At 38.4% G+C, this 26,661-nt stretch overlaps 1 protein-coding gene across 11 annotated transcripts in view; it reads right to left on the reverse strand.

Annotated features, from left to right (window-relative positions):
- Positions 1-26,661, reverse strand: part of trpm3 (transient receptor potential cation channel, subfamily M, member 3) — a 162,648-nt gene that overhangs the window by 33,318 nt on the left and 102,669 nt on the right. For all 11 annotated transcript variants that reach the window (XM_067408415.1, XM_067408412.1, XM_067408422.1 and 8 more), the window contains exons 7-8: positions 16,523-16,697; positions 9,974-10,097 (exon numbers count right to left, since the gene is read on the reverse strand). In XM_067408415.1, coding sequence (XP_067264516.1) covers positions 9,974-10,097; positions 16,523-16,697 — 299 coding nt within the window. The remainder of the gene's footprint in view (positions 1-9,973; positions 10,098-16,522; positions 16,698-26,661) is intronic.

Genomic DNA, 26,661 nt, shown 5'->3' on the forward strand with positions numbered 1-26,661 from the left:
TTAGTTAACTGAAATTACATTGGTAGCATGTTTGGTATATCTACAGACTCCAACTTTCGTTTCCGACTCTGTGACACATTAGTATTATAAGAATCTAGAAGGTTCATCCAATCCGTGTGTCTTATGCTGATATCCTGCCAAAGTCACAAAGACTCGTAAAGTTCCCTCCAAGGGGACAACTCCTTATTGGCTCAGACACCTTAAGAGGGTGTGACATCTTCACCCCTTATATTCACTGATCACCAGATCAAACTCTCGCTTTTTCTCTTTTACTGACAAATGCTGATGTCAAGATGACGCTGTAAGAAGCTAGAAGCTTCTAAGGAACCCCAAGCTTGTGCCAGGCTTCGGCCTAGACCTTCCATTCACCAAAGATCCTCTGAATCCAACTGGTTCTTTTTCATCAAGACAATATCAGCAAAGATTCAACAGGAGCCTCCACAAATTGCATCAGGACAGTTTTAATTCAACTTGGAGAGACATGCAAGTATCAAACTTAGTCTCATTATCTGATACATTGTGTATCCTTACCCCAAAGAAGGGCCTGTTAAAACTAAACTGATGGTTTGCTCAAAGCTGTTGATCTGCTGAATTTCAAACAATGCTATAACTTCTTGCTTCCTGTACTCTGCTTTAGCTCTCTTTCCCTTGGTAAACTGTATGCATGTGTTTGTGTGAATGTTAGAGTAGTTAAGTGTTTAGTCTAGTTAATAAAGTCTTGTTCATGTCACACGTAAAGTTGTCCGTGTTTTGTGCTCATATACTGGAGTCCCTATTCATGCAGATCCTGACTACAGGCTCTGAGTAGTACTGTACACTAAGATTGTTATTTCCCATAACCTGGAAATGAACATTTCTTAGAATTAATAAACAATTAACACTGTGTGTTCATTGGACAACAGGTTAATTGATTGTAATATTTATTACATTAAGTTAATTTTATTAACTGATCCAAATATTTATAATTAATTATAACTAGTTATGATTAATTATTCATGTTTCTTTTGAGCTAATTTGCTACATATATACCAGAATATTCAGTATATGCCAGATGTAATGGGTGGAGTTATGCGTAGCTATGGGGTTATGGGTAGGGATGAACCATCTAGCTTCACTCATTGGCTCTGCAGTGAACAGCCTCTCGAATATTCTGGTCTGCAACCCCCATCAGCATCAACCCTCTACAGGTGTGTCAAAGAGAGCATCCTGACCTGCTGTATAAGTGTCTGTTATGGCAAATCGCCTCAGTCAGAAAAAAGCCCCTGCAGTGAGTAGTGAAAATAGCTCTGTCCATCACATAGGCTTGTCTTCCTGCTGTTAAAGGTTATCACTACGAGAGGTGTGAAATTATGGCCAGCAGCAGCATCTGGAAAAATGCTAAGGAGTCTCTCTCGTTAAACACTATTTTTAACTTGTCGCTATATTTAAATTTACAGAGCTGTTATTAGGGGCACAAATGCAGGTTTTTGCGAGACAAAATGAAGAGGGCCTTTTCATATGTGGGGCCAAAACTTTGTGATTAGCCTTTCTGGCAAAGTTCAAGACAGTCATTTCACGTCTAAACTAAACCTCATCTAAATATCTGGTTTGACATTTCACCAACTGGGACAACCCGTTTAATTAATGAATAAAAACTCTGGAAAGAAATAGTTTTTTAATTAAAATCAAATGTAAATATGATCCATTGTGTATGGAAGCAGTGAATTTGAATGTATGATAAAGCACAAGATGGTGTGTAGGCCTACAGTAAGTCTGTATCTAACGCTCACTGGAGAGCTGGCGAATGCTGTTCTCGCTGTGCAGTGGATTGCTTCATGCATCAGTGACCCAGGCCCATGGGCAAACATTCATCTTCATTTATCAGGGGTGAAATTTCCTTCCTCAACCTCCCTCCGTTCCACCAGTCCAGCGCTCTCACATCATCTTAAATCCTGCAGCAGCGCTACTCACTGTTCCTCACATGTGCCAGAAGTTCGTGTCTCCTTTGTCCATCCATACAGTCACTCACCCATTCGACATGTGGCCGGATATGACTCCATCATTCCATCCATCATCATCAGCTGATCAGGATGCATCAGTCTATTGAAATCCCTGAAGCATTAGTCTATTTTCATTCAGCTTCATTCCCACTGGCCAAACTGTGCAAAAACAATGACTGTTTTCGAGTCCCCCCAAACTCCCTCCATGGATCACGCAAATAGTCCCGCCCCAGACTATTTGGACTACGTTGAGATGCTTAAAGCAAACAGAAAAATCAACCAATAAAAGGCTTTTTTTTTTTTTTACAGCTGATTATTCCAGCTCTCTGCTTCCCAATTCGCGTACTTATGCACTATTATATGCTTTTTTTTTTCTTTTTTTTTTTACTATAAATAGTGTGAGAGGTTTGTTCACACTGAACATTCCACTTAGAAAAAGTACACTTTAAATACCCAGATGATGCACTAAATTAGCGGAAAAAACAAAGTGTGTAATTTTGGACACTTCATGCACAGATATATTAATAGAGTACCTCAGAGGAGACGTGTTTTTGTAGGCCGGAACCAACCCGGAAGTTAGCGGCGCACGGGTTCCCTCGATCGAAAGCCTATGCATTTTTCCCATAGACTTTTGGAAAATTGCAAAAAATAAGCTCTGTGTTTAACAAAGGGTTATGACACGTTTTTATGACACGTTTTGTCTATCAAGATAATCTTTACAAGTTAACACACCACTTATAGATTCTGAAGCCTAAATAAAGTCATCAGATATAAAAAGCTAACAGTAGGCTATAAACGGACTACAGCACACCATGGTCACGGATCAACGTCACCACCACCATGCTTCCTCAAACTTTATTTAGAAAACAACTTTATTTTAAAACCTGCTTGCTGATTACGATCAGCGCTGTGTATAAATCCACTTTTTTTTAAATGAGAAATGCTGTCCAAATGTCCCGTTTTTAATGATGACGTCTAAAGTCCCCTCCAAAGGAAGTAGTCCCTTTTAGCAACTTGTTAGCAACCGCTGTTTTTAAGACACAATAAAGGTTTAAAAAATCACAAGTGGGTTATAACTGGTGTGTTTTGTGTCATAGATCAAAACGTGAAAATATCAAAGGTCCCCTAGAACGTTCTTTCACAAGATGTACTGTAATATAAGTCTAAGGTGTCCCCAGAATGTGTCTGTGAAGTTTCAGCTCAAAATACCCCATATATTTTTTTAAATGAATTTTTTTAACTGCCTATTTTGGAGCATCATTAACTATGCACCAATTCAGCGCGCGGCCCCTTTAAATCTCATGCTCCCTGTCCCCCCCAGCTCTCGACTATAATACAGTGCATTTACAAAGTTCACACAGCTAATATAACCCTCAAATGGATCTTTACAAGATGTTCGTCATGCATACTGCATGCATGCATCGGATCATGTGAGTATAGTATTTATTTGGATATTTACATTAGATTCTGAATGAGTTTGAGGCTGTGCTCCGTGGCTAAAGCTAACGTGAAGATGTGTTTATGCATTATACAGACTGCAAGTGTTTAAAAATTAAAATAGCGACGGCTCTTGTCTCCTCGAATAAATAAACAATGGTAACTTTAACCACATTTAACAGTACATTAGCAACATGCTAACGAAACATTTAGAAAGACAATTTACAAATATCCCTAAAAGTATCATGTAATCAGATATTATTGCTCCATCTGCCATTTTTCGCTGTTGTCCTTGTTTGCTTACCTAGTCTGATGATTCAGTTGTGCACAGATCCAGACGTTAATACTGGCTGCCCTTGTCTAATGCCTTGAACATGGGCTAGCATATGCAAATATTGATCCCAACTGTTACGTAACAGTCAGTGTTATGTTGAGATTCGCCTGTTTTTCGGAGGTCTTTTAAACAAATCAGATTTACACAAGAAGGAGGAAGCAATGGAGTTTGAAACTCTGAAACACTGTATGTCATTTCCATGTACTGAACTCTTGTTATTCAACTATGTGAAAGTAAATTCAATTTTTGATTTTAGGGAACCTTTAAGAGGCTTTGTTAACCACAGAAATTATTTTGATTTAGTAAAAACCCATTCAAAAAACCCATAGACTTAGGGCGATGGAACCGGAAGTCCTAAAATGCTAACTTGCTTCTGGGTTTTGCATACAAAAACACGTCCTCTCTGAGGTACTCTGTAGTTGCAACCCAAATGATGCACTATACACAAGGCAATTATGCACTATGTACTCATCCGTGTAGTGTATTCATTTTAGTAATACCTCAATAACAACTTTATAAAATTCACAGACTACATAGATGAGTAGGCCTACATAAGACTTTATATAAAGAAAGATGGTGCACACGTATTACTATAGTTGCATGTACTCATCCATGTAGCATATGAATTTTATAAGGTTATTTTGTCATTCAGTATAAAAGTCTAATAGCCCCTACCCCTCTGCTACGTAATTAAAGCTGCGATTATTGAGTGCATAAAGTGTCCAACATTCCACACTTCGTTTTTTTTAAGTTAATTTAGTGCATCATCGGGTATTTAAAGTGCACTTTTTCTTTTTGGATTTTTCTGGGTGAACGCATACTCGCACTATTTATACATAAAAACGTCATAGAATAGCGCATAAGTATGCGATTTGGGATGCACCTTATGAATGGGAGGAAGTGCAACGCTCAGTATGGTGGAATAAGTCCCGCCTTCAAAATAAAAGAGCAAACCACCATTAGAAGCTCTGGTTGCTAGAAACAGTCACCCTTAGGGCTGCACATGCGCAGTGGCTGCTCCAGCCAGAAAAATAATCTTTTTAATGCTATTTGAGCATAAGAAACCACATTTATGATACAGTTGTTGCCAGATTTCATTGATGATTTCAAATATCAATTAAATTGGAGCAGCGACACGTTAGCCTGCAAGTTCATAAAATCATCAAGTTCATTACAGCTGGTGGGAGGGGTCTTGTCTCGTATTTTGCGGGATGGGAGGCAAATTGAATCTGCAGTGGTCAGGTGGTACGTCAGAGTGCTCAGAAAATTCCCAGTTTACAATTTATAATTATGAGTTTTACGAGGACGTGAATGCTTCTTACAAGTTGTAATCTTGTGATTACAATAATTACAACATGGCATGAATGCACCTTCAGTTATCGATTGTAGTGAAAATGAAATGAGGACTATTAATACTGCAATAATGTTGCAAATCTTTTTGTACATTGTAATTGGCTATTTTTTAGTGTAGTTTAAGGTAATATACAAGTAAAATTATAAAAATGATTTAAACTCAAATCAATATTTCATGTCCACATTTTTATTTGGTGAGTAGCTAATAAGTGAAAGTGAAGGCCAAATATGGTAACCCATACTCAAAATTTGTCCTCTGCATTGAACCCATCCAAGTTAGTGCACACACATTTGCAGTAGTGAACACACACACACTGCAAACCATGACACACACACACACCTGGAGCCATTTTTGCTGTGGCGCTCGGGGAGCTATTGGGGGTTCGGTGCCTTGCTCAAGGGCACCTCGGGTTACCAGTCTGATTCTCTAACCATAAGGCCATGATTGCCCTGTGTGAAAATACTGTACAGTCAATACTGGCATATAAGAAGACCCTTACGTTATATGCTGGGATGGGAGAACATATTTTACACAACTCAGCAAGAGCTAAAACAAATGGTGTTTCCTGGAAGAGGAGATTAAAATGCTTTGGTGTGAGGGAAAACTAGCAGTGCTAACTCCTCTCTGAGCCAACAGACACATGAAACAAGGAAGATACTCAAGGAAAACAGAATGAGGCCGATAAAGAGACAGAGAGGCTGTCAGTCTGATTAATTGAACCATCCCTCCCTTGGTTGCAGGAACAAAGACCTCCACAGGAACGAGATTAAGAATGGAATTCAATCCTGAATGAGAGGGAATGCCTACTGCAGAGAAAAGCAAAAGACTGACATAATGCTTCTTTTGTGTGTCAAGTGCCAATTAATCACACACAGAACCGAAATACTGAATCACTAAAAGGACCCTAATCTAATCTAATAACATTGTAATTAATTGTAGTTTGCTGCTGCCCCCTCCATATCTGGAAAGGTGTAGTCAGGTCGTGTACTGAGAGCCAGGAGGTTATGGAAGCCTGTCCTGTCGAGTTCAGGTTAAACATCTGCTTAGGGGCTTCAAAGGAACAGAGCTGAATTAAGACACCTCCCTACAGATCTCATTATCCCACTCTTGATTCACCACAGAGCACAAGCTCGTCTTGGTGTTATTCTCATATTTCATCATTTTATCTTGTATATGTTTATAGGTTACCTCACATTTTTGTTTGTTTTGGTTTGGTAACCAGGAGACAAATGACCAGGTTGTCTTTGGTCATTATGTTTAAATACTGATAAAAAAGTTGGATTGGTTTGGAATAAGATAAATAATGCCAGATTTTTCATTTTTGAGTGGACTGATTGTTTAAGACAGTGGTTTAGCATGAGTATGGTATATCTCCTCAAATATGACATGGAACATTCTTAAAGTAATAGAGTTTCTCCTCAACAAACAAAAATGTTTCAGCACATCTTCCTCAAGGCATGTTTTGCTCATTTGCACCTGAATGCAATATATACACATGCATGTGTGTATGATGGCATCAGCACTAGCCCTCAAGCACATGTCATGATCAGCATGAGAGCTTATCAACTAGCAGCTTGGGGTGCAAAAACTGCCCAGTTACTGACCAGCCACTGCATTCTTACACAACCCATTGATTGATTTTGATAAACCTCTGCACTGCCAAATACATTAGATAACCTCAAGGCTCAGCAGTCAGTTCAAAAGTCCTCAATATTTGTCTGTTGGCAGACTATTGCTGGAGTGGAATACTATCTACTTGCCGAGAACTGCTCAATATATAGGCCTACTGTATGCCTAACAGAACTCATTATGATACACATGTCCAACAGTAGTACGCTACATTATTGGTGCATGTTTGTGTCAGCAAATGACATCCAAATATAATTCGAGAAAACAGTAATTTTACATTTCTAATTAAATTTTGTAAACATTTGTCAAAAATGTAAGATAAATTAATGAATTGTAAAAAGTGAGGTTTAACACGGTTCCAATTTAAAAGTCGCACTTATTTAATTTCAATTTACCTCATAATAATGACTTAGTATGTCATATGAATTTTAGTATGTCATTATTGACTTTTTATACTTTTTATACTTTTTACTTCATAATCAGTGTTGGGTAAGTTAAAAGTAATTAATTACTAGTTACTAATTACATACTCAATAGTGTAATTAGATTACTATACAAATTACTCTCTCCAAAATGTATTTAATTACTTATTACTAAGTCCTATATCAACCTCGATGAGTTAATAAATGATACAAGGATTAAATGAAATGTAAATTAATTTTATATTTAAAGTAAATAATATAAAACTACATAAATTATTCAGGTCACACTTTAGATTTGGGTCCAATTCTCACTATTAACTAACTATTAACTACGAATTTTGCCTCAAACTCCTAATTACTGCTTATTAATAAAGTAGTTGGTAAGTTTAAGTATTGGGTAGGATTAAGGATGTAGAATAAGGCATTAATATGTGCTTTTTAAGTACTAATAAACAGCCAATATCCCCTTAGTATTCATGCTAACAACCAACTAGTTAATAGTGAGAATTGGACACTAAACTAAACCATTATTCTTATTCACTGACCAAAGTAGTTAAAGTGAGAAGGATACATAAAAACATGCATTTTAACATTAGACTCTAAATTTTGTGGTTAAATCTACTATTGTATTATACATAATTGTTCTACAGTCTATATATAGTATTTGGTTCAATTACTTCAGAAGTAACTGTAATTAAATTACAGAAAAAAAAAAGTTTTTCAAGGGAAAAGTAATTAAATTAGTACCCAACACAGGTCTTAATCTGATCTTTTATATCATAATTATGAAGTAGCATGTCACAATTTCAACTTTTCATCTCATAAATATAACTTAGCATGTCATAATTTCCATTTTTTAAATCATAATTACGATTTACCAAAGCGTGATTTTTTATTTTTTTTCTTATGTAGTGGAAATGGACTTTCATAAATGTTACATATTGCAGCAAGCGATATGTAAAAAGTAATATAATAATATGCTATTATGAACATAGCAGCAATACTCTTCTTTATAATCACACATTTTTATATTAACATCTTCAAATTATACTGCTAAGATGCGATAATTACTCGGAAAAATGTTTGGTAAAGGCCATCTTCAAAGACTGCCAAAGGCACCTCTAACACTCATTCACTCTAGCTTTCTAATCACAGTTGTAAATTGTGAGCATTTGTTCCAATCATCAAGCATGGAAATTCTCCCATTGGCTTGTCCTTAGTGGAAAGTACAAAGCAAAAGAGGAGATCAAGCGCTGAGCTGAACCGTGTGCATGTATGATGAATGTGAGATGAGTGCGGTGGACTGAAGATCTCGAGGTCCCAAACACACATGCTGCACTCATCTGCCAGCACATCTGACACCCCATTGAGCAGAAGCGTACATGTTTGTGCGAGTCTGTCACAGATTATGATGTATGTGTGTTTATTTGGTATTTTCGCAGTGGCATTTTGTGCTTGTATACTGGATTAATGCTACAAACTGTTCTGAGACAAAATATCTCTTATGTGAAAATACCTCTAGTAATATTTTTAATTGCTTCCCTTAGTTGTGTCTCAAAGGCTTTGTGATCTCACTTTTGAGTCATCAATAAAACATACTCAAGTGGGTGGCATGTAAACTAAAGCCAATGTGCTGTACTCAAAACCAGCTCTCACCTTCAACAAAACAGTTTGCATCTGAATACAATTGCATTTAAGCCAATACAGCATATAAATACACAGGCTTAAGTAAAAGTCATATGGTGTGTGGGTACAAAGATTCATATCTATGAATCTTCATAGGTCATCTTCATAATGAGGATTAACACATCTACAGATCATACTTCACAGTGGAAATGCAGGCACAAACAACACTGAAAAACAGTTAATTTTGAAAATTAATTAGAAAAAAACACGGTGTACACATACACAAAATCGCAAATACATAGACATGCACAGACAGTGTGTGAAACCACTACAATGACTAAAAGAAGAATCAAAGCATTCGTAATAAAAGAACAAACACAAAAATCACTTTGAAGATGTATGATTTAATGACTGAAAACAATATCTGAATATACAAACACAACATTGAGGTTTAATTTCAATTACATTCACATTCAAAGACAACCAGAAATGTTTTGCATGCAAATCAAGGTCTTGATAGATTTTACTTGATAGAAAGCATGTTGAGTTAAAAGTAGGATATGTTTCTCCTGGCGACACTGAAGTTGATTGTTTAAACTCTTTATTGAGGCATTTCAGGCCATTCTGGAAGTAATGGCTGACAGGTGAAGGATACATAAATGTGAAGTGTCTGAGAGCTTTTAGATGAGCTAACTGGAAAGTGCACTAAATGAAATGTCATACAGATTATGGTTTCGTCCATCTGGTGAATAATTTAACAGAGGAGCATTGGATTCAAGTATGTGACAAGTTTTAGGTGATAGTATCAGTAGTAAGTAAGAATAGTTTTACTTTCTGTGTATCAGAGAGATAAAGAGAGAGTGTAAGTGTGCGAGAAGCTAATACGAAGAGATGGTCTCAGGGCCTGAGGAAATGTACTTCATGTGGGCTGCAGAGGTAGTGACATTTATCAGCCCCGAGCTTAAGGGGCCACTTTACACGCATCTCTGACTGTCCGATAGAATAATGGCATGCTGACATGGAGAGGAATGTACGGCAGAAAAATCTCCTGGCTTTATCATGAGTTCACTCTCATACAAAGCACTCTAAGATATAAAGTACAATAAAAAGGCTCTAGAGGAATCTCTTTAAATCTGTCAGATTAGGGGGGTTTAATCATTAAGACTTTTACAGCCACACAGCACACACTCACCAGTTCTTTCTTCTTCATGCACTCCATCAGAATGATGAACAGATGCTGGGCCTGCGTCCGACTGTATGTAAACGTCTTCTGAATGGTGACTAATAACTGGTCTCTCAGAGATTCGTTTATGATTCTAGCATGTAGTCAGAGAGAAAGATGAGACTAGGATATCAGAGCAATTCGTTTATGCAATGAAAATATTCCAACAGAGTGCAACAGTAGGGCTCCGGAAGGAAAAAAGTCCCATTCATTTTCTCCATTGACAAACTGCTTTTTGATGATAACATATGACCCTTTTAAAAAGTCACTGTGATTTCAACTTTACTTTTTGTTTAAAAATATTGTGCTTAACATTCAAATTGTCTATAAAGAACTACACTACCCATAACCTTGAAGAGAAATCTTCCTTGGAATTCCTTGTATATATTTAAATATTTTGTAGTAAATGATAAAAATTAATGCTGTCTTGAAATTAATTGCATTTAATCACAATTAATGAATAATGCAGTATTATAAAAAATGTTAAATGTTTAAATATTTTGCAGTAAATTGAAAACATAGGGCTGTGAATCAACTAAAAATGTATTATATAAAAAGCTATACAGGTTTCTCAGATTAACTGCAATTAATCATGTTAGGTGCATTTCTGAAGATGAACAAAGGTCTTATGGGTTTGGAATGACATGAGGGTGAGTAATTATTAACAGAAATTTAATTTTTGGGTGAACTAACCCTTTAATTCTGTTAATTATTTTTAATGTGTAAAAATCATCCAACATTATTTGCAGAAATCGAATAAAATTTATTGTATTTTAAAGTTATTGTCACGATTCCTGTCAGTTCCAGGACTTCAATTCCCATAATCCTCCCTGCCAGTCACATGCACACATTTCACACCAATCATCAATTGCCACATACAGCTGAAGCACATTTTCTGGACTATTTAAGACTCACTCACACACCACCTCATGGCGAAGTCTTGTTTACCACGGTTACAATTCCGAGCATTGTTATTCTGTCTGTCTGCCTGTTACTGATCCTGTCTGTTACCTGTTTAAGATTCTCTGCTGCCTACCTTTGGACTGTATATTGTTTCCCGACATGTGAGTGATATCTGCCTGCCCCGACTTCTGCCTGTACTGTGACCACGATTCTGCCTGTCCCTTGCTGTTCCTGTCTGCCCCTGTTCGACCCTGCCTGTTCGACAACGCACTTGCACAATAAAAGCTTGCATTTGGATTCAAACCTGTTTGACCAATCATTACAGTTATACTTAGGGCTTGACATTAACTTTTTTTTGCTCACCTGCCATTGTGGCTAGTGGTTCCCTTTCGAAAGGGAACTTCAACTCTGCGCTGATTGCGCTTTGGGGAACGTCACGTGACCCAGGTGTCTGAACTATCCAACAACTCCAATCCCTATTGGCCGGCGACAGCCTATGACGTCATACGGCGCGACCCGGAAGTATAAAGGGAGCGCCTGGAGAGACAGAAGACATCTTTTCGTCTTTCGGTCCTGTTCTGTCTGATTACGACTATTTCAACTCCAGTAGGGTTTTTTATATGCCTTACTAACGTTCAAGAGGATGTGTTTATTCATGTCCCCGGGTTTGACACTTATATTCACATTTTCTGGGCGTTTTTCTGTCTGGAGAGGAGCGAGCATACACAGTGCTTGAGGGCGCTGTCTGTGTTTGTCTGTTGTTTACTGTGAGCGTCTCCCTTTTCGGGACGCTCCGTTCTCGTTTGACACTCTTCCCGAGGGAAGAAGTGTCTGCATCTGTGCCTTATGGTATTGGCCCCGTTTGCTGAGGCAATACGGTGGCTGCGATCATAGGGCTCGCAGATGAGTTTGTTTCTGTTTGATGTCATCGTGTCCGGCGCGAGCGCTCCTCTGGCTGTTGTGTGTGTGTGCGGAGCTGCTGTGTGTTTGGGACGCGCTTTTCGGCGGGCTGCAGCTGCCGTGAGAGCGCGTTAAGAAAGGGTCCGCGCGCGGATGGCTCGACGAGCGGTTCCTTTCTGTCCATTAATGCAGCGGCTTCCATGACTTTCCATTCCCTTCTGATCTCCTCGTTTGAGATTGGGAGGGCATGGAAAAACCCTTAGCCGTCCAGATTTGTATCTGAACCCAGACAGACGGGAGGAGGAAGAAGCAAGAGCGAGGTGGGTGATCGATTGTAAACACTGTTGCGTTTGTATCGATTCCCCAGCTACATAGGGCGATTTATATCAACCCTCTCCTCTTCTTCTTCCACCTCCTGTATGTATATATATGTGTGTATGTATATATATGTATGTTTATTGCATATGCATATGTATATGTATATAAACATATTCATGCTCAGATGCTTCTGAAGTTGATAGGCTAGCTAGTGTGCAGGCCACAAAATGGCCGCCTCTTAGCTGCCTGTTGTTTAGAAGTAGCTTCTCATCTGCTGTATTCTAGGGTAGTTTGAGTTGGCACTCGTCACTTCAGTTATTATGCATGTTTAGGTCGGCCTTAATCGGCCGCCTGACATTGTTTGCTTGTGAGCTTCTTTCTCTTTCCATGAGATTTGAAGGTGAAGCCCAGGCTTCACTAGGCTTGTGGCCCTGTAAGAAGGCCTGTAGCTTAGCGGCCAGGCTAGAGCTAGGTAAACCCTTGTCAGGTTGTATAGTTCCTAGTTCTGGTCTCCTCCCGAGGGAGTTGTCAGGCTGTATGCCCATTATCCCCTAACTATGTAGGTGCAATTGTTGAGTTTAAACAGCTAGGTTGTAGACTGTTTTTTAGACTATCTGATGCTGTTATCTCAGGTGGTAGGCCCTTATCTTTGCGTAGATAAGTCATGCTGTGTGTGAAAGGCCCCACTTTCTAGAACTTTTATGCTAGGGAAAATGGTTTTTTTCCTCTGAGCCACTTGTTTCTCTAATCAAGTTTGAGTTGACGTTGCTAGGGTTTAGCATTCGTCCTCTATGGCTCAGTACAGATTTGAGAATCTGTATGGAGAGAATTATTTTCCTCTTTGAAAACAGCACATACATCAAAGCGCTGCATTTGCTTTGAAGTTCTAGACTTTTGCCCTACATTGTATGTGAGCTTACTTATGCTGCCACAGGTTAGCACATGTTACCATAATAGCAGGCTTTTTTATGTAGCCGCTATGGGAGACGATGGTGACCTATATTCCCCATTAGTAGGTTTATTGGTGTTAGTGAGTGCATCACCTGTTGGATTGCATACTCAGGGTAGTATAGAACCACTTTTTGAAAAAAGCTGGTTTGTATTAGCTCCCTTTTTGTGATCTTGTTAACAGCTATATTGCATATAACTTTGATCGTAGGCTCTTATGGTTAATTAGCCTCCTTCTAGTTAGCAATTGTTTTTATAACAAGTGCTGTTAGCTGATCATAGTTTGCTCACATAGTGTACAGCATTTCACGGGCTGAAGCCACGTGTCATTTGAATGGTAGGCCCCAACAGGCCTCTTTTCTAGTTCACATGCTGGCACAGTCTGTGTTTCATTTCAACAGTTGCTGAACGCCACTTGTTGCTGAGATTGTAGGCCCCATTAGGCCTCCTTTTTAGTTGATTTGTTGGCAGGATGCTTTGAAAAAACCTGACCACCTTAAAAGGCCACGCCCCACCTCGACGGATAGGCCCTAATCAGGCCTGTTCACGTTGGGTGGTAGCGTTCTATGTATTTCTTCTGAGGAAGTTTCAATGCTAAATACATGGCTTTTGGGTGGACTGGTTATGGCAGCTGCTTGCTGATGCCATATGTTTACTAAGATAGGCCTCTTCTCGGCCTCTGGTGTAGCATTTGGAGTTCAGCTGCATACTCTTCTCGCTGTGAGAATTTATGGTGCTTTTCCGAGTACTTGAGTGGCTAGCCCCTCAGGATGTATGCTGTGGTTAAACCTTACTGAGGTTTGGTTTGAACTGCATCCGTCTCCCTGAGCCTGATCTTACGCTAGTTGAGCTAATAGCCACCTAGAGGTCTAAGGTGGATCAATTCACGCTCCTAGAGATGGCCACTGGACTTATGCCATATGTCTAAAGGTTGCTAGGCCCTATGGGCTGCCCTTTTTCAACATAGTGGTATATGTTGATGTGTACTTCTCTCTGAGAACCTTTATATACACTTCTGGTTGGCCAGGTGCCCAGATGATATTTAACCTCCTTGGTGTCGGTTATTTATCGTTCTTCGGTGCCTAAGAACACTGCCACGAGCTGATGCCCACGTGTCTGTTGAGGTGATAGGCCCGCACGGGCCTTCCTCGACTATGTGTCGGCGTATGTTGTACTCCTCTTGCTTGAAAGAGTAAAAAGGTGCTTTTACGGAGTACACTGCTCGTTGGATTGTGTTGGGTAGATTATCATACGGGCGCTTTGCAGTCTCCCATGCTGCCGTTGAAGTTGCCTGTCTGCTGCAGCCAGACAGGTGTTCAGGGTGGCCCCTTCAGGCCACTTTTTGAATATACTTCTGTTTCACATATAGTTACTATCATGCTGTAGGCTCCTCTTTGGCCTCCATGAGTACGTGCCCATTGCATGGTCTACCTGTTAGGTGAGCTTTGTACTTCCCCTTTGGGGTTATGTTGTAATAGTGCTTAGCTCCCTAAGCTGATCATGGTGGTAGGCCTTATCGGGCCTCCTCCTAAGATTCAGCCCCAGGCTGGTTTGTGCTCCCCTGTATCAGGGTTCTCTAGCGCACAGCCTCCTCAGTGCGTTAATTAAGCACTGAGTAGATCCTAGGATGAGTGGATTATCTCCCCTCATTAAGAGGGTTCATAGCACTCAGCTGAGTTCTGCGCTCCAGGATGCCCATCTCTACGCGTGGGTCTGAGTTGCTTCTGCCTTTCTGCAGTCACTCTTACCTGCTCTCTTCTATGAAGAATGTGTTATGGAGATTCTGTACTCAGACAGGGTTGGCCAAGACTAAGTTTGTCCTATGACAGACCAGGTCGGCCTCCCTGGTGGCATTAGGGGTAACTTCGTTCCCCTCTAGTGACTGGACGGGGTTCCCTTCGGTTCCCTGGCCTCATTCCCTTAAAGAAGCTACTTTGTCTGTGGAAAAGTTGGTTTCAGATGCCTCTAGCGGCCTTAGTAGGCCTTCTATCTCTGGAAGGCCTCTGTTGGCTCAGCTTGGGCTGTTGGCCATAGGGAATGCTGTCACTGACAGCCTGGTGTGACCCGAGGGTGAGTTGCTAAGCGTTTCCTTCGAAACTGCTTGACGTTTGTCAGCCATATTGTTTGGCATGCACTCTCCTCAAGCATGGCGGCGTGGGTATATCGTTCCCCAAAGCGCAATCAGCGCAGAGTTGAAGTTCCCTTTCGAAAGGGAACGTCTCAGGTTACGTATGTAACCATGGTACCCTGAGAACAGGGAACGAGACTCTGCGCTTTTCAGCCATGCTTCGGGCTGCCTGCCTGCAGAACAGTCCCTCAAGACGATAGATGTCTTCTGTCTCTCCAGGCGCTCCCTTTATACTTCCGGGTCGCGCTGTATGACGTCATAGGCTGTCGCCGGCCAATAGGGATATTTGTAATATTATCTCATAATTTGGCAGCAGGTATATTAGCCTGCTGTCACTTTAAGACCTGATGCAGGGATCCATTATACTGTTACACATGCATTTTCTTTCTGTTTATATTCACTTAAAACATAACTGACTGTGTTTATGTGAATAGTTGCCAAGACTGGCATTTTGACATTTTGTGTGTATTTGACGGTGCAAGCACAATAAGCAGAGAAAAAGAACTCAATTTAATACTGAGATGCAGCTTTATGTGCACGCACATTGGTTGTGAACACACAATCTGCGGGAATTAGTAAAATTATGTGCAATATGCATAATCCCACTTCAAAATGAGGGAGCGAGAAAGCGCATCTGGTATCGTATATCTATTCTGCAGAAAATTAGTATTTGAAGCGTTTCAGATATTTCAGTATCAATATGTATTGAAAAATCTATATTTTTGACAATACTACATTGCACTTAGTTATTATTTCAGATGCCTTTTTAAAAGACTAGAATTTAAAAATTTATATATTATATATAAAATTCAAACCATCACTGTGGCTATAGGAGTGACTGAGCTACACGCTACTGCTGAGAGCCCTGCTTAGAGATATATTTTGTACAATAGCTATGTCATTTGCTACATTCTATATTATTACAATATATTGCAAAAAATATTATATGAATAATTTAAAAAAATGTCCACCATTTATTGAAAAATTTCAAGAATACATAATTTTCAGTACTTTATGAAATGATTACTTCATTGCTAAAAATAAAACCTAACACATCAAGTACACCTTGTCTTTAGCTACAATTCTTTTTTTTTCTTTCTTTAATTAAAGTGTGTTACATTTGTGATTCATATCATAGCTGGTTGGATTGGTTCATGTCTTAGAAGTCCTTATGGAGAAAATGAATGGGAAAAATACTTCTGAAATAGTGGGCACTTACTGATGTGCTCTGTTCTATGCTACAGTTCAATCTTCATCTATATGTAAATGAATATTCATATCTTATCGTACTATTACAGTGGAGAGAGATAAACCTCACATACCCGCCTTCCTCTGAGTACTTGTGCCCAAAGGCCAGGATGTCAGAGGCACGACCGCTGCCATCACACACCACCACAGGCACTGGTGGAGTGTCTCTCAGGTACTCCAGTACGATAGAGATCACATTTGGACCCCCCTCCACTATCAGAGCCACCACTGGAACACCCTGTCCGATCCCTGTGGAGAAAACAGAAACGTGAGAGAGAAACGTGAGCAAGAAAAGGGGGCATGTGTGCGACCGTGGGGGTGGCTATTACAAGGAAAACCAATTGAGAAGATTAAAGGTGAAGGGTGCATTTTTTCTCTTCTACCAGTTTAATGTGCAAAGACAACTAGAGGGAAGCTATTCATATCAAATGTAAACACTGCACTCATGTGGTGCTTTGTTTGTTTGATCAGTCTGATATTTCTATAAATAGTGAATTTATTAGTTTGAAGACAAACAGAGTGAAAGGGGCAAAAGTGTTTGAACAACAATCATTATTTTCAAAATTCCTTTTATGGCACAGAAATTACACATTTCACCTTTAAAGGGCTAGTTCACCCAAAAACGTGAATTCTGCCAACATTTATTCACTATCATGTCATTCCAAACCTGTATGACTTTTATGCGGAACACAGAAGATATTGTGAAGAATATTTTAACAACCCCTTGACCTTCATTGTGTAGACGAAAAAAGAAATATCTACAAAATATATTATTATATAAATATATTAATATATATAATATATATTTTGATGTAAGAGGTCATTGTACTATAAAAACATCATATAAGTTTCAGAACTCAAAACTTCCTTGTTGCTTTTTATTCAAACCAAGGTCAGAAAACAACTAATTTTGGATTTTGTCACATTATGACGTCATAGTGCGCCGAAAGACCGCCTCTGCAGAATCAGATCAATGGCTACTTCTACATAATCACATCTTGGGCCCCGCCCACTGGCACGTTAGTGAGATGACAAGCAGAGAAGAGAGATACAGGATCACTGGACTAAAAATAATATTTCCTTCCAACAGATACTAATGCTAGGAAAGTGGTTATTTATTTTAAACTATGTGAATGTCTCAGTAAAGAATGATTTGTTTGTTTGGTACATCTCACTGTGGATTATTTGATAAAATCAGTCGCAATTTTGATGCAGGTTTTGCAAACAGACTTTTACTGCAAGATATGGACCCAACAGTAATGCCACAACATGTAAGTAAACCATTTCTAAAAATAATCTGTGCAGGGGCGTTTCCTCCAAGGAGGCAAGGGAGGCAGTGCCTCCTCAAAAAAATAAGATTAGAAATGAATCCGTATTACATATAAAACAACACAAATATTACAAATTATTACATTAAAAAGAGTGCAAGTCACTCATATTTCTAAAATGAACACTGCCCCACAGCGACACCCGCAGGTAAAATTACAGCAGGAGTTACATGCCTCCCTTTCCACTCATAGAAAACCATTAGACCATTAGAAAGATGGTGGGTTTTGTAGGGGATAATTGAGAATGAATGGGGAAAGTCATGTGAGAGGAGGCAATGTCTCCATCACGCTATGATTGGAGCTAATTGGTTATGATTGGATATGATTGGTTTGTGTGATAAATCCCGCCTCTTGTTGACGTGCACGTTCACGTATTCAAAATACATCTTCGTAAGTTGACTATTAAAAAGAAAAACATCAATACATAAATAAAATATATTGTTTAAATTTTTACAGCCTTTAGTTATTATTTTGGAATGAATGTAGAAATGCTTAAAACACTAACTTGATGAGACTGACTTGGTTTTGATAAATAGAACATTTATTACAATACATTGTTAATGAAAAAATTACAAAATAGAATTGTATTTGGTTTAATTTTTTCTTTTTTGATGTAATGTAATGTTCATTTAACAAGGAAGATGTGTCAATGTTAAGAGTAATGCACATGAATTTACATTTGATTTATAAAAAAAAATCAAATAACCCTTCCTTTATAATCGCTCAAGCTGTCAATCACAGAGCACAGAGTTTATCAGTGACTGAGTTCTGTACTCTCGCCAAATCTCCCATTATAATCAATGACGCTGTCTTCACTGCACAATGAATCTCTTAATTACATTGTGTTTTCACTGTTAGTTATGATGAAAGCATTTGTGAGGGTGCAATGTTGAGATCCCAGCATTCATGTGCTCAACACATGGGCGGTGCTAGGGAGGGGCTAGCAGGTGCTTCAGCACCTCTAAGACCAAAGCACCCCCCATATATTTTTTTCTAGGAGCCATTATACAGGCTGTGTATTATATTTAATAAATAAGTTGAAAATAAAAGCAACAAATGAAATAAATAAACATTTCACTCATTACGCACGCATGACATGATTTGCAGCTACTGTCGCACTTTTGTAGGTATGTCATTGCATTTTATTTTAAAATGGGATGGTTCCTTTATGCCACGGGCTGCCCCCGACTAAAGATTTTTCCTGTCAACTAGACGTCATTCATTTAGGCCATTAAGCATTTAGTCACACGTTTATATTAAATTAATATCCTAACCCTCCTTTAATAGCATGTACAGGGAGTGCAGAATTATTAGGCAAGTTGATTTTCTGATCATATTTTTTTTCCAAGCACATTTTACCAATTCCAATCCACATCAATCTTAATAACTACTATTAATATTGTTTTTAATCATTTATAAGTGATATATAATTGTTCATGAAGGCTGGAAATGAAGAATGCCCTATATTCAGGTGTGCAGAATTATTAGGCAGGTTTTCTTTTACAGATAAAATGAGCCAAAAAAGAGATTTAACTCAGACATAAAAGTCAAAAATTATTAAATACTCATGAGAAGGACACAATACTAATGTAATACTAGAAATTGCAAAGTTAAAGCATGACCATTGGACAGTGAAATGCTCATTGGGTCAGCGGGGTCATACAAAAACAGCTGGAGAAGAAAAGACACGTTAACTGCAAAATAATTAAGAATTAAGGTGAAGAATTAAGTGTGAAACCATCAGGAACCCTTTAGTCTCCAGCGCCACCATTTCCCAGTACTGAAACCTACCTGGAGTCTTCAGAAGTGTGAGGTGTCAGGATCTCAGAGACTTAGGTTAGGTGAAGAATCCTAAAAAATGACCCGCTCTTAATAAGAATCACAAGCTGAAGTGTTATAAAGTACATGAAGACTGGGTTTTTATAGGCCTTATAGACAGACAGCTCCTGAAGGACCAGCACCACATCCTCTTGTACCACTGTTTGAAGAATTTATCTTCCAGAATCTGGCAGTGAGTTTTGGAAGATCATTTAGTCCATCTCTGCAAGATGGACATTTCAGGATAAGAGATGGACTAAAAGTGAACTCCCACACCTTACTGCCAGATTCTTGAAGATAAATTCTTCAAACAGTGGTACAAGAGGATGTGGTGCTGGTCCTTCAGGAGTCACTCTCAATCTGTCTGTCTATAAGGCCTATAAAAACCCAGTCTTCATGTACTTTATAACACTTCAGCTTGTGATACTTATTAAGAGCGGGTCGCTTTTTAGGATTCTTCACCTAACCTAAGTCTCTGAGATCCTGACACCTCACACTTCTGAAGACTCCAGGTAGGTTTCAGTACTGGGAAATGGTGGCGCTGGGGACTAAAGGGTTCCTGATGGTTTCACACTTAATTCTTCACCTTAATTCTTAATTATTTTGCAGTTAACGTGTCTTTTCTTCTCCAGCTGTTTTTGTATGACCCCGCTGACCCAATGAGCATTTCACTGTCCAATGGTCATGCTTTAACTTTGCAATTTCTAGTATTACATTAGTATTGCGTCCTTCTCATGAGTATTTAATAATTTTTGACTTTTCAGTCTGAGTTAAATCTCTTTTTTGGCTCATTTTATCTGTAAAAGAAAACCTGCCTAATAATTCTGCACACCTGAATATAGGGCATTCTTCATTTCCAGCCTTCATGAACAATTATATATCACTTATAAATGATTAAAAACAATATTAATAGTAGTTATTAAGATTGATGTGGATTGGAATTGGTAAAATGTGCTTGGAAAAAAAATATGATCAGAAAATCAACTTGCCTAATAATTCTGCACTCCCTGTATATGTAAGAGATCATGTGAGAGATCTTCCTGTATCCGAGAAGCGAGACTGCGGGGATGCCCAAAACAGCTTGGCACATTTCGCCATCAATACACAGAGAGCGAAGGCTCTATAGCATAGCAAGTAAATATATCCCAGTGCTTTTTGTTGTCACATTGCCATTGACTGAAATTCCAAAATGCTTTTTCAGTGAATGTCTAGGCCTAGCCTGTATATAAAGGTTTGATTTCATAAAACGAATAAAATTTAGAATTTTATTTAAATTGTGCTGAATCAAATAATTTTGTTATAAAATTATTAAAAGCGCCCCCCTCAGCACCTGCGTTCAAAATTCTCTGGCGCCACCCCTGGGTCAACAACATGTCTGTCATCGGCTACAAAGCTCATCACTGCAACCTTTCATGTGACGGTAGTAGATCTAAATATATTGCAATAATCAACACTTTCACGATCAGATAATCTCAACAGCTGTAATAGTAAAAAAGTCTCACAGCAGACACGCCCCTTCCAATATGGATCAATGATTTTGACATCACTCTGCACTTCAGCTTCTCATCAGATTTTCTGGCCAATCAAATGCTCTCTAGATTCTAAAGCATCCCGCCCCCTATATTACAAATAGATGTTGAAGCTGTGGCTAAAATCGGTCACTTGTTCACACATTTACTATTTTCTACATGGTGAATGGCACATAGTGCACTATATAAGGGAAATATGGAACAATTCAGACAGTGTAAATATGTTTTCCACTGAGGCGAATTAAGTCTGGTTACACGTTAGTGTCACATGAACCGCCACAGCACGGACAGTCTGCTCCAGTCCAGAGGCACCATAGCACAGAGCAGATTATGTGTGCATACCAGAAAATGTATCGGACCCATTTGAATTCTGCAAAGAATGCTATATTTTAAAGCAATAAGGAGGGGATTAGGAGGACAAACATTAGCTGTGATATAAAGAAAACGCTATTGGCTATTGGAGCTGTTCAATATGTCCCGCTATGTCTTCCTGGTTCAGTGGAAATTATGTCAACACATTGAATAAAGTACTCAGTGGCCTTTAAGGATGAACAAGGAAAGCAAGTAAAAGGAAAAGCATATAAAAAGAGACGTTTGAGTCATTTTGGCATGCAGACGAATAGATTATTCATGTGAATGGTTATTATGACTAACCCTACAAACATCCTCACCATAACCCAATTGTGTCTGTCAACATGATGCCCAACATCCACTTAGCCACAGTGAACAGAAGACTGTCGACACACTACAGGGAGAGAAAGTGTTTCCTTTTTCTAACTTTTATCTGGAGAATTCAAACGGTGCACCCATATGTACTGAATTCAATGACCAAACAATTCCTTTCTGGTTCACAAGCTCATAATTTGATTCTAACTGATTCTGATTCATTTGGGTATTTTCAGTTAAAATGTCCATTTTGTTTACACATGACAGAAATTTTATCACTGCTGATGCTTTAATGATAAAGAGAAGTATTTCAGGCTAATTCAAGAGTCAAGAGTCATTTATTTGTGAATTGGACTACCCTGGTCATGTAATTTTTGCGTGCAGCCTGCGAGGACAAGTTAATACAGAGACTTTTCTTCAAAGCTATTACTTCACACTGCACAGTGTTTTTAGAGCACAGCGAAAGGTAACATTTCTTTTGTTGTAGAAGTTCACACTTGCTGCACAATCAGATCATTTCTGCATTCATTAATCTGCTGCAATTAACCGCTCTTGGTTTAATTAACAGGTGCGAACGCAGTGGGAGAGGACCTGTGGGAGAGCAGGTGAACAGAACAAAGAAGAATCAGTTCTCCTCCTGCACTCTGACTCTCCTACAACTTGATGAGTATAAGTTATGATGTAGTGACTATAATTCAAAAACCATGTTACAGCTAGATCATCCTACCACTGCTTAAATTATGCAATGTGAGATAAAGAAAGAGGGAAGGAGGGAAAAAAGAGAGCAAGAGAGAGACAGACAGAGAGGTACACCAGATCCACATGTGCTGTCATCATTGTGCCTAAAATGGGTACGGTTACATAAAGTAATCTCTATTTTTAGCAGCACACTGACTTCAAAAGCAACTGCTCAGCTGGTATAGGATTCAGAAACAGTGGGATTTACTTCTTCATTCCAGACCTCTTCCTTGCACTGTTATCTCTTGTTTTTCCTCTATATCATTTTCTGTTTTATTGAGGTGATATTTATTGATCAGCGAGTCTTTCTGCCATGATGTTGTGGGCTTTAAATGAACACTTGTTTTTTTCCCACACACTATCTCACACACACACACACACACACACACATGTTTGTTTTTGTGAATTGTGGGGACTTTCCATAGACTTCAATGCATTTTACACTGAACAAACTGTACATTCTATCCCCCTACCCTGCCCCTACCCCTAAACCTAACCCTCACAGGAAACTGTGCAAACTTTTACTTTTTCACAAAAACTCATTCTATATGATTTATAAACCCATTTACATTGTGGGGACCGCTGGCTGGTCCCCACGATGTAGGTGAACTCAGGTTTATATTACATCATGGGGACATTTGGTCCCCACAATGTAATATAAACAAAAGCACACACACACACACACACACACACACACACACACACACACACACACACACACACACACACACACACACACACACACACACACACACACACACACACACACACACACACACACACACACACACGGCAGTTCACTCCCATTCAGCATGGCTGCCACTCTGTCTAGACTATAGCTCTAATGTTACAACAGGTCTAGATATAAATTATAAATTATATATCTGCCATCATGTTTATGTTCTCAAAAAGGTCAAAGCCATGGACAAATTTAGGACTTTTTTCTATTCAGAAGTGTTTGATTTCTTTCATAATATTTTAATACATTTTAAAAATAACGTATTGCATAAGCTCTACCACTCCCTATTTGGCATTTTAATGTATCTACTGTATGGCATTTTGATATTGGCAACCTGTATTTGTAATATAATTTTGTAATAAAATACTTTTATGAATAATACAACGCATATTTTCTTTATGGAAAATATAAATCAGTGTTGTTATTGTTAACTACAATAAACTAAAAGTATTAAAAATTGTTTTCATTAATAGAAATAAAGCTAAAATAAAAGAAATATCAGATGAAAAACAAACGAAAATGTTGCCTTGGCAGCTAACTGAAATAAATAGTTAAAGTTAAAGTACTAAAATGGCTAAAACTGAAACTTAAATAAATTAAAGCTAAATAGAAATATAAAAACAGTAGTAGAAATGACAAAAGCACAACATTACTAAAACTTACACTAAAACGAAAACTGAAAATATAAAAAAAGCTCTTAAAATATTAAAACGCTATAACAGTAAATAAATAATACTAAAATAACACTGAGATTCATCTAAAAATGTGTCTAATTCTAATCTAATATATCAGGTTCAAGCCCCACATTAATTTCTATCTGAATACAGATACAGAAACATAATTTAGCAACCAATACATATACAGTCACCATAGCACAGCCCTAATATTTATGATGATACTGGATGTCCAAGGAAATAATGATGGTAAAACTAAACTGCCTGTGTCACACTTGGTTGCAAAAAAGATGAGAAAAAGGTTATATTCTCAGCAGTACTGAATTTATTAACAGAACTGAAATACACAAAATGTAGAACAAACAACTAAGCAAAGGAAACAAAATGAGCAACAGGTGAACTTTATTAGTGAATAACTGCCACGTGTTTGAAATCGCCCCCTATAATCTCATCCACTATTCCCTACATTACTCCACTAATATAGTCAAAGGATTGAGTGAAAACAAGTGAATTCAGACACTGAATGCGCCGGAAAAGCTGCCGCTTTTTTCCAGTAGTAAGATGAAAAGATTTATCTTGAACTCTGTTATGAAAACTAGCATGTATAAACCTTAATAATCAATAAAAAGGAACTATACCTGTATGATATTACAGTGAAATCCCATTGGACCAGTGGTTTGGAAAATGGAGGATGGATGATTCAGCTGCAGGTACCATCTTCTGACGAGACGCGGTAATTCATTCTGCATGACACTCCTAGTGCATTATGAGTATTCTCTAGCCGTTGAGCGTACACAGGTTGTACAGTACACTGTTATTGCGGCACATGTGGGATTGAATGAGTGCACTCGATAAACCACTATGGTTTTAGAAAACACTACAAATGGCCATTCCCTCAAATAGTGCCCTATTTAAGGGTATAGGGGGCGATTTCAGACACAGCCCTGGTCAACATACAAATGCAGAGAACAGAAACAGAACAGAACCAAACCAGAACACAATGAAACTAAGCAGAACAAAACATAATACTGACACCTGGTGAAAACACCAACAACCAAAACATAACATGCTGGTCTTTTTCAGCAGAAATACACTGTAACCACAGACACTGTAGAAAATGCTAAGCGAAGTTAATTTGGGGAAAGTAATGTAGTTTCCAATTTGGGTGTGAACATGCTGTTACAAATCTCAGAGAGAGAGCGAGAGTGAGACACCAATCAGATTAGAAAATTAATTTAAAAAGCAGATGAGTGTATGCTTGTGTTATTTTATTATAACCTCATTCAAACCTAACCTTTTCTTTTTCCAACAATCCTCAGCAGATTCCAAAGAGACTTTGAAAAGAATCTGGGTGGGCAGGGTGTTTGTTTGTCAGGGTATTTGTTAGTTTTTGTTCTAAAGGCCGATATCTTCAGCTGCCAACTCCATCAGTGGCCAGAGAAAGTAAACAATGGAAAGAAAAGTTGTTTTTGAATCTCGGTACAGTCATTTGCCATTTAATCAGAGAATGTCAGACGTGTGCCCAGCAGAAAGTCAAATGACATCTTAGATCTTCTATTATCATCATCAAAAACCTCATCATCCCTTCATTTTCTACAGAAGATCATCTATTAAAAAGAAGAAATAATAATCAAGTCTGTTATCTCTCATTAAGATCAGATCCATTCAGAAGCATGATAATAATGATGCTGGAAATAACTTCGGTTATTGTAGTTAAACACAAACAGAACAACAAAAGAGACAATAAATAAGATTTTAAAAGTTTTAGTTGTTCGGTTTCATAAACTGTGGCTTTCTGTGCTGATCCCCTGAAAAGCACTTGATGGTCCCCCTGCCATGTTTCAGACACCCACAGTGATAAGACCTGTGCCTCCAGCTAACTCCATAACCTCTTCACATTTACCAATTGACCTACGGCACCACAAGAGGACGGCAAGCCCAGCATTAATAGAACACTAGAAGTCCCTGTGCTCTGGGAGAGGAGGATGAGGAGATGAGGGGTGATACTGAGACAGGGACGGGTTGATTTGTATGCCCCCCTGCCAAGCATGTAGATGGAAGATGAATCTCAATTTTTTAGACTCGTGAAAAAAAAAAGGGCAGTTTATTCTGTGTCACTCTCAATCTATTTCATTTACACCTTGTGTGAACAGTCCTATCCCCTGCCTGGCAGAGACAAATGTGGTTTATTTATTTATTCAAGAGATTAAACACAACAGCTAGACACAAGATCCGTGCCCAAAACATGTATAATGAGTTTTTGTGAATATAACTGCCAAACAAACAATGATCAAGAACTGAAAGTGAGAAAGAAAACTTGTACTGTTCATTTGGTTCTATCTGTGTGGGCTAATCTTTGATTTGATCCAGAGTTTTCTATCCTTCCACACCTCCAATAACTGCAAATACTCTCAAGTCTCTTAGACCCTTCATCATCATATAATGATTAAAAAATAAACCATCCAAAAATGATCCTCATTATTTACCCACCCTCTTGTCACACATGTTGAATAATGACTTGCATGTCGATTTGTGTGTCGCGCACACAGATATATGACTTTAGACAACTGAATTTTCAGTGTCACATGATATTTTAGAAATAATTCTAATATGCTGATTTGGTACTCAAGTAGAATTTCTTATTGTTGTGATGATTGTCAATGTTGGAAACAATTGTGCTTTTTGTGGAAACTGTGATAAATTTTTTTATGAATTTTTTGA

Source organism: Chanodichthys erythropterus, chromosome 13, assembly GCF_024489055.1.
Source record: "Chanodichthys erythropterus isolate Z2021 chromosome 13, ASM2448905v1, whole genome shotgun sequence".
Lineage (NCBI taxonomy): Eukaryota > Metazoa > Chordata > Actinopteri > Cypriniformes > Xenocyprididae > Chanodichthys > Chanodichthys erythropterus.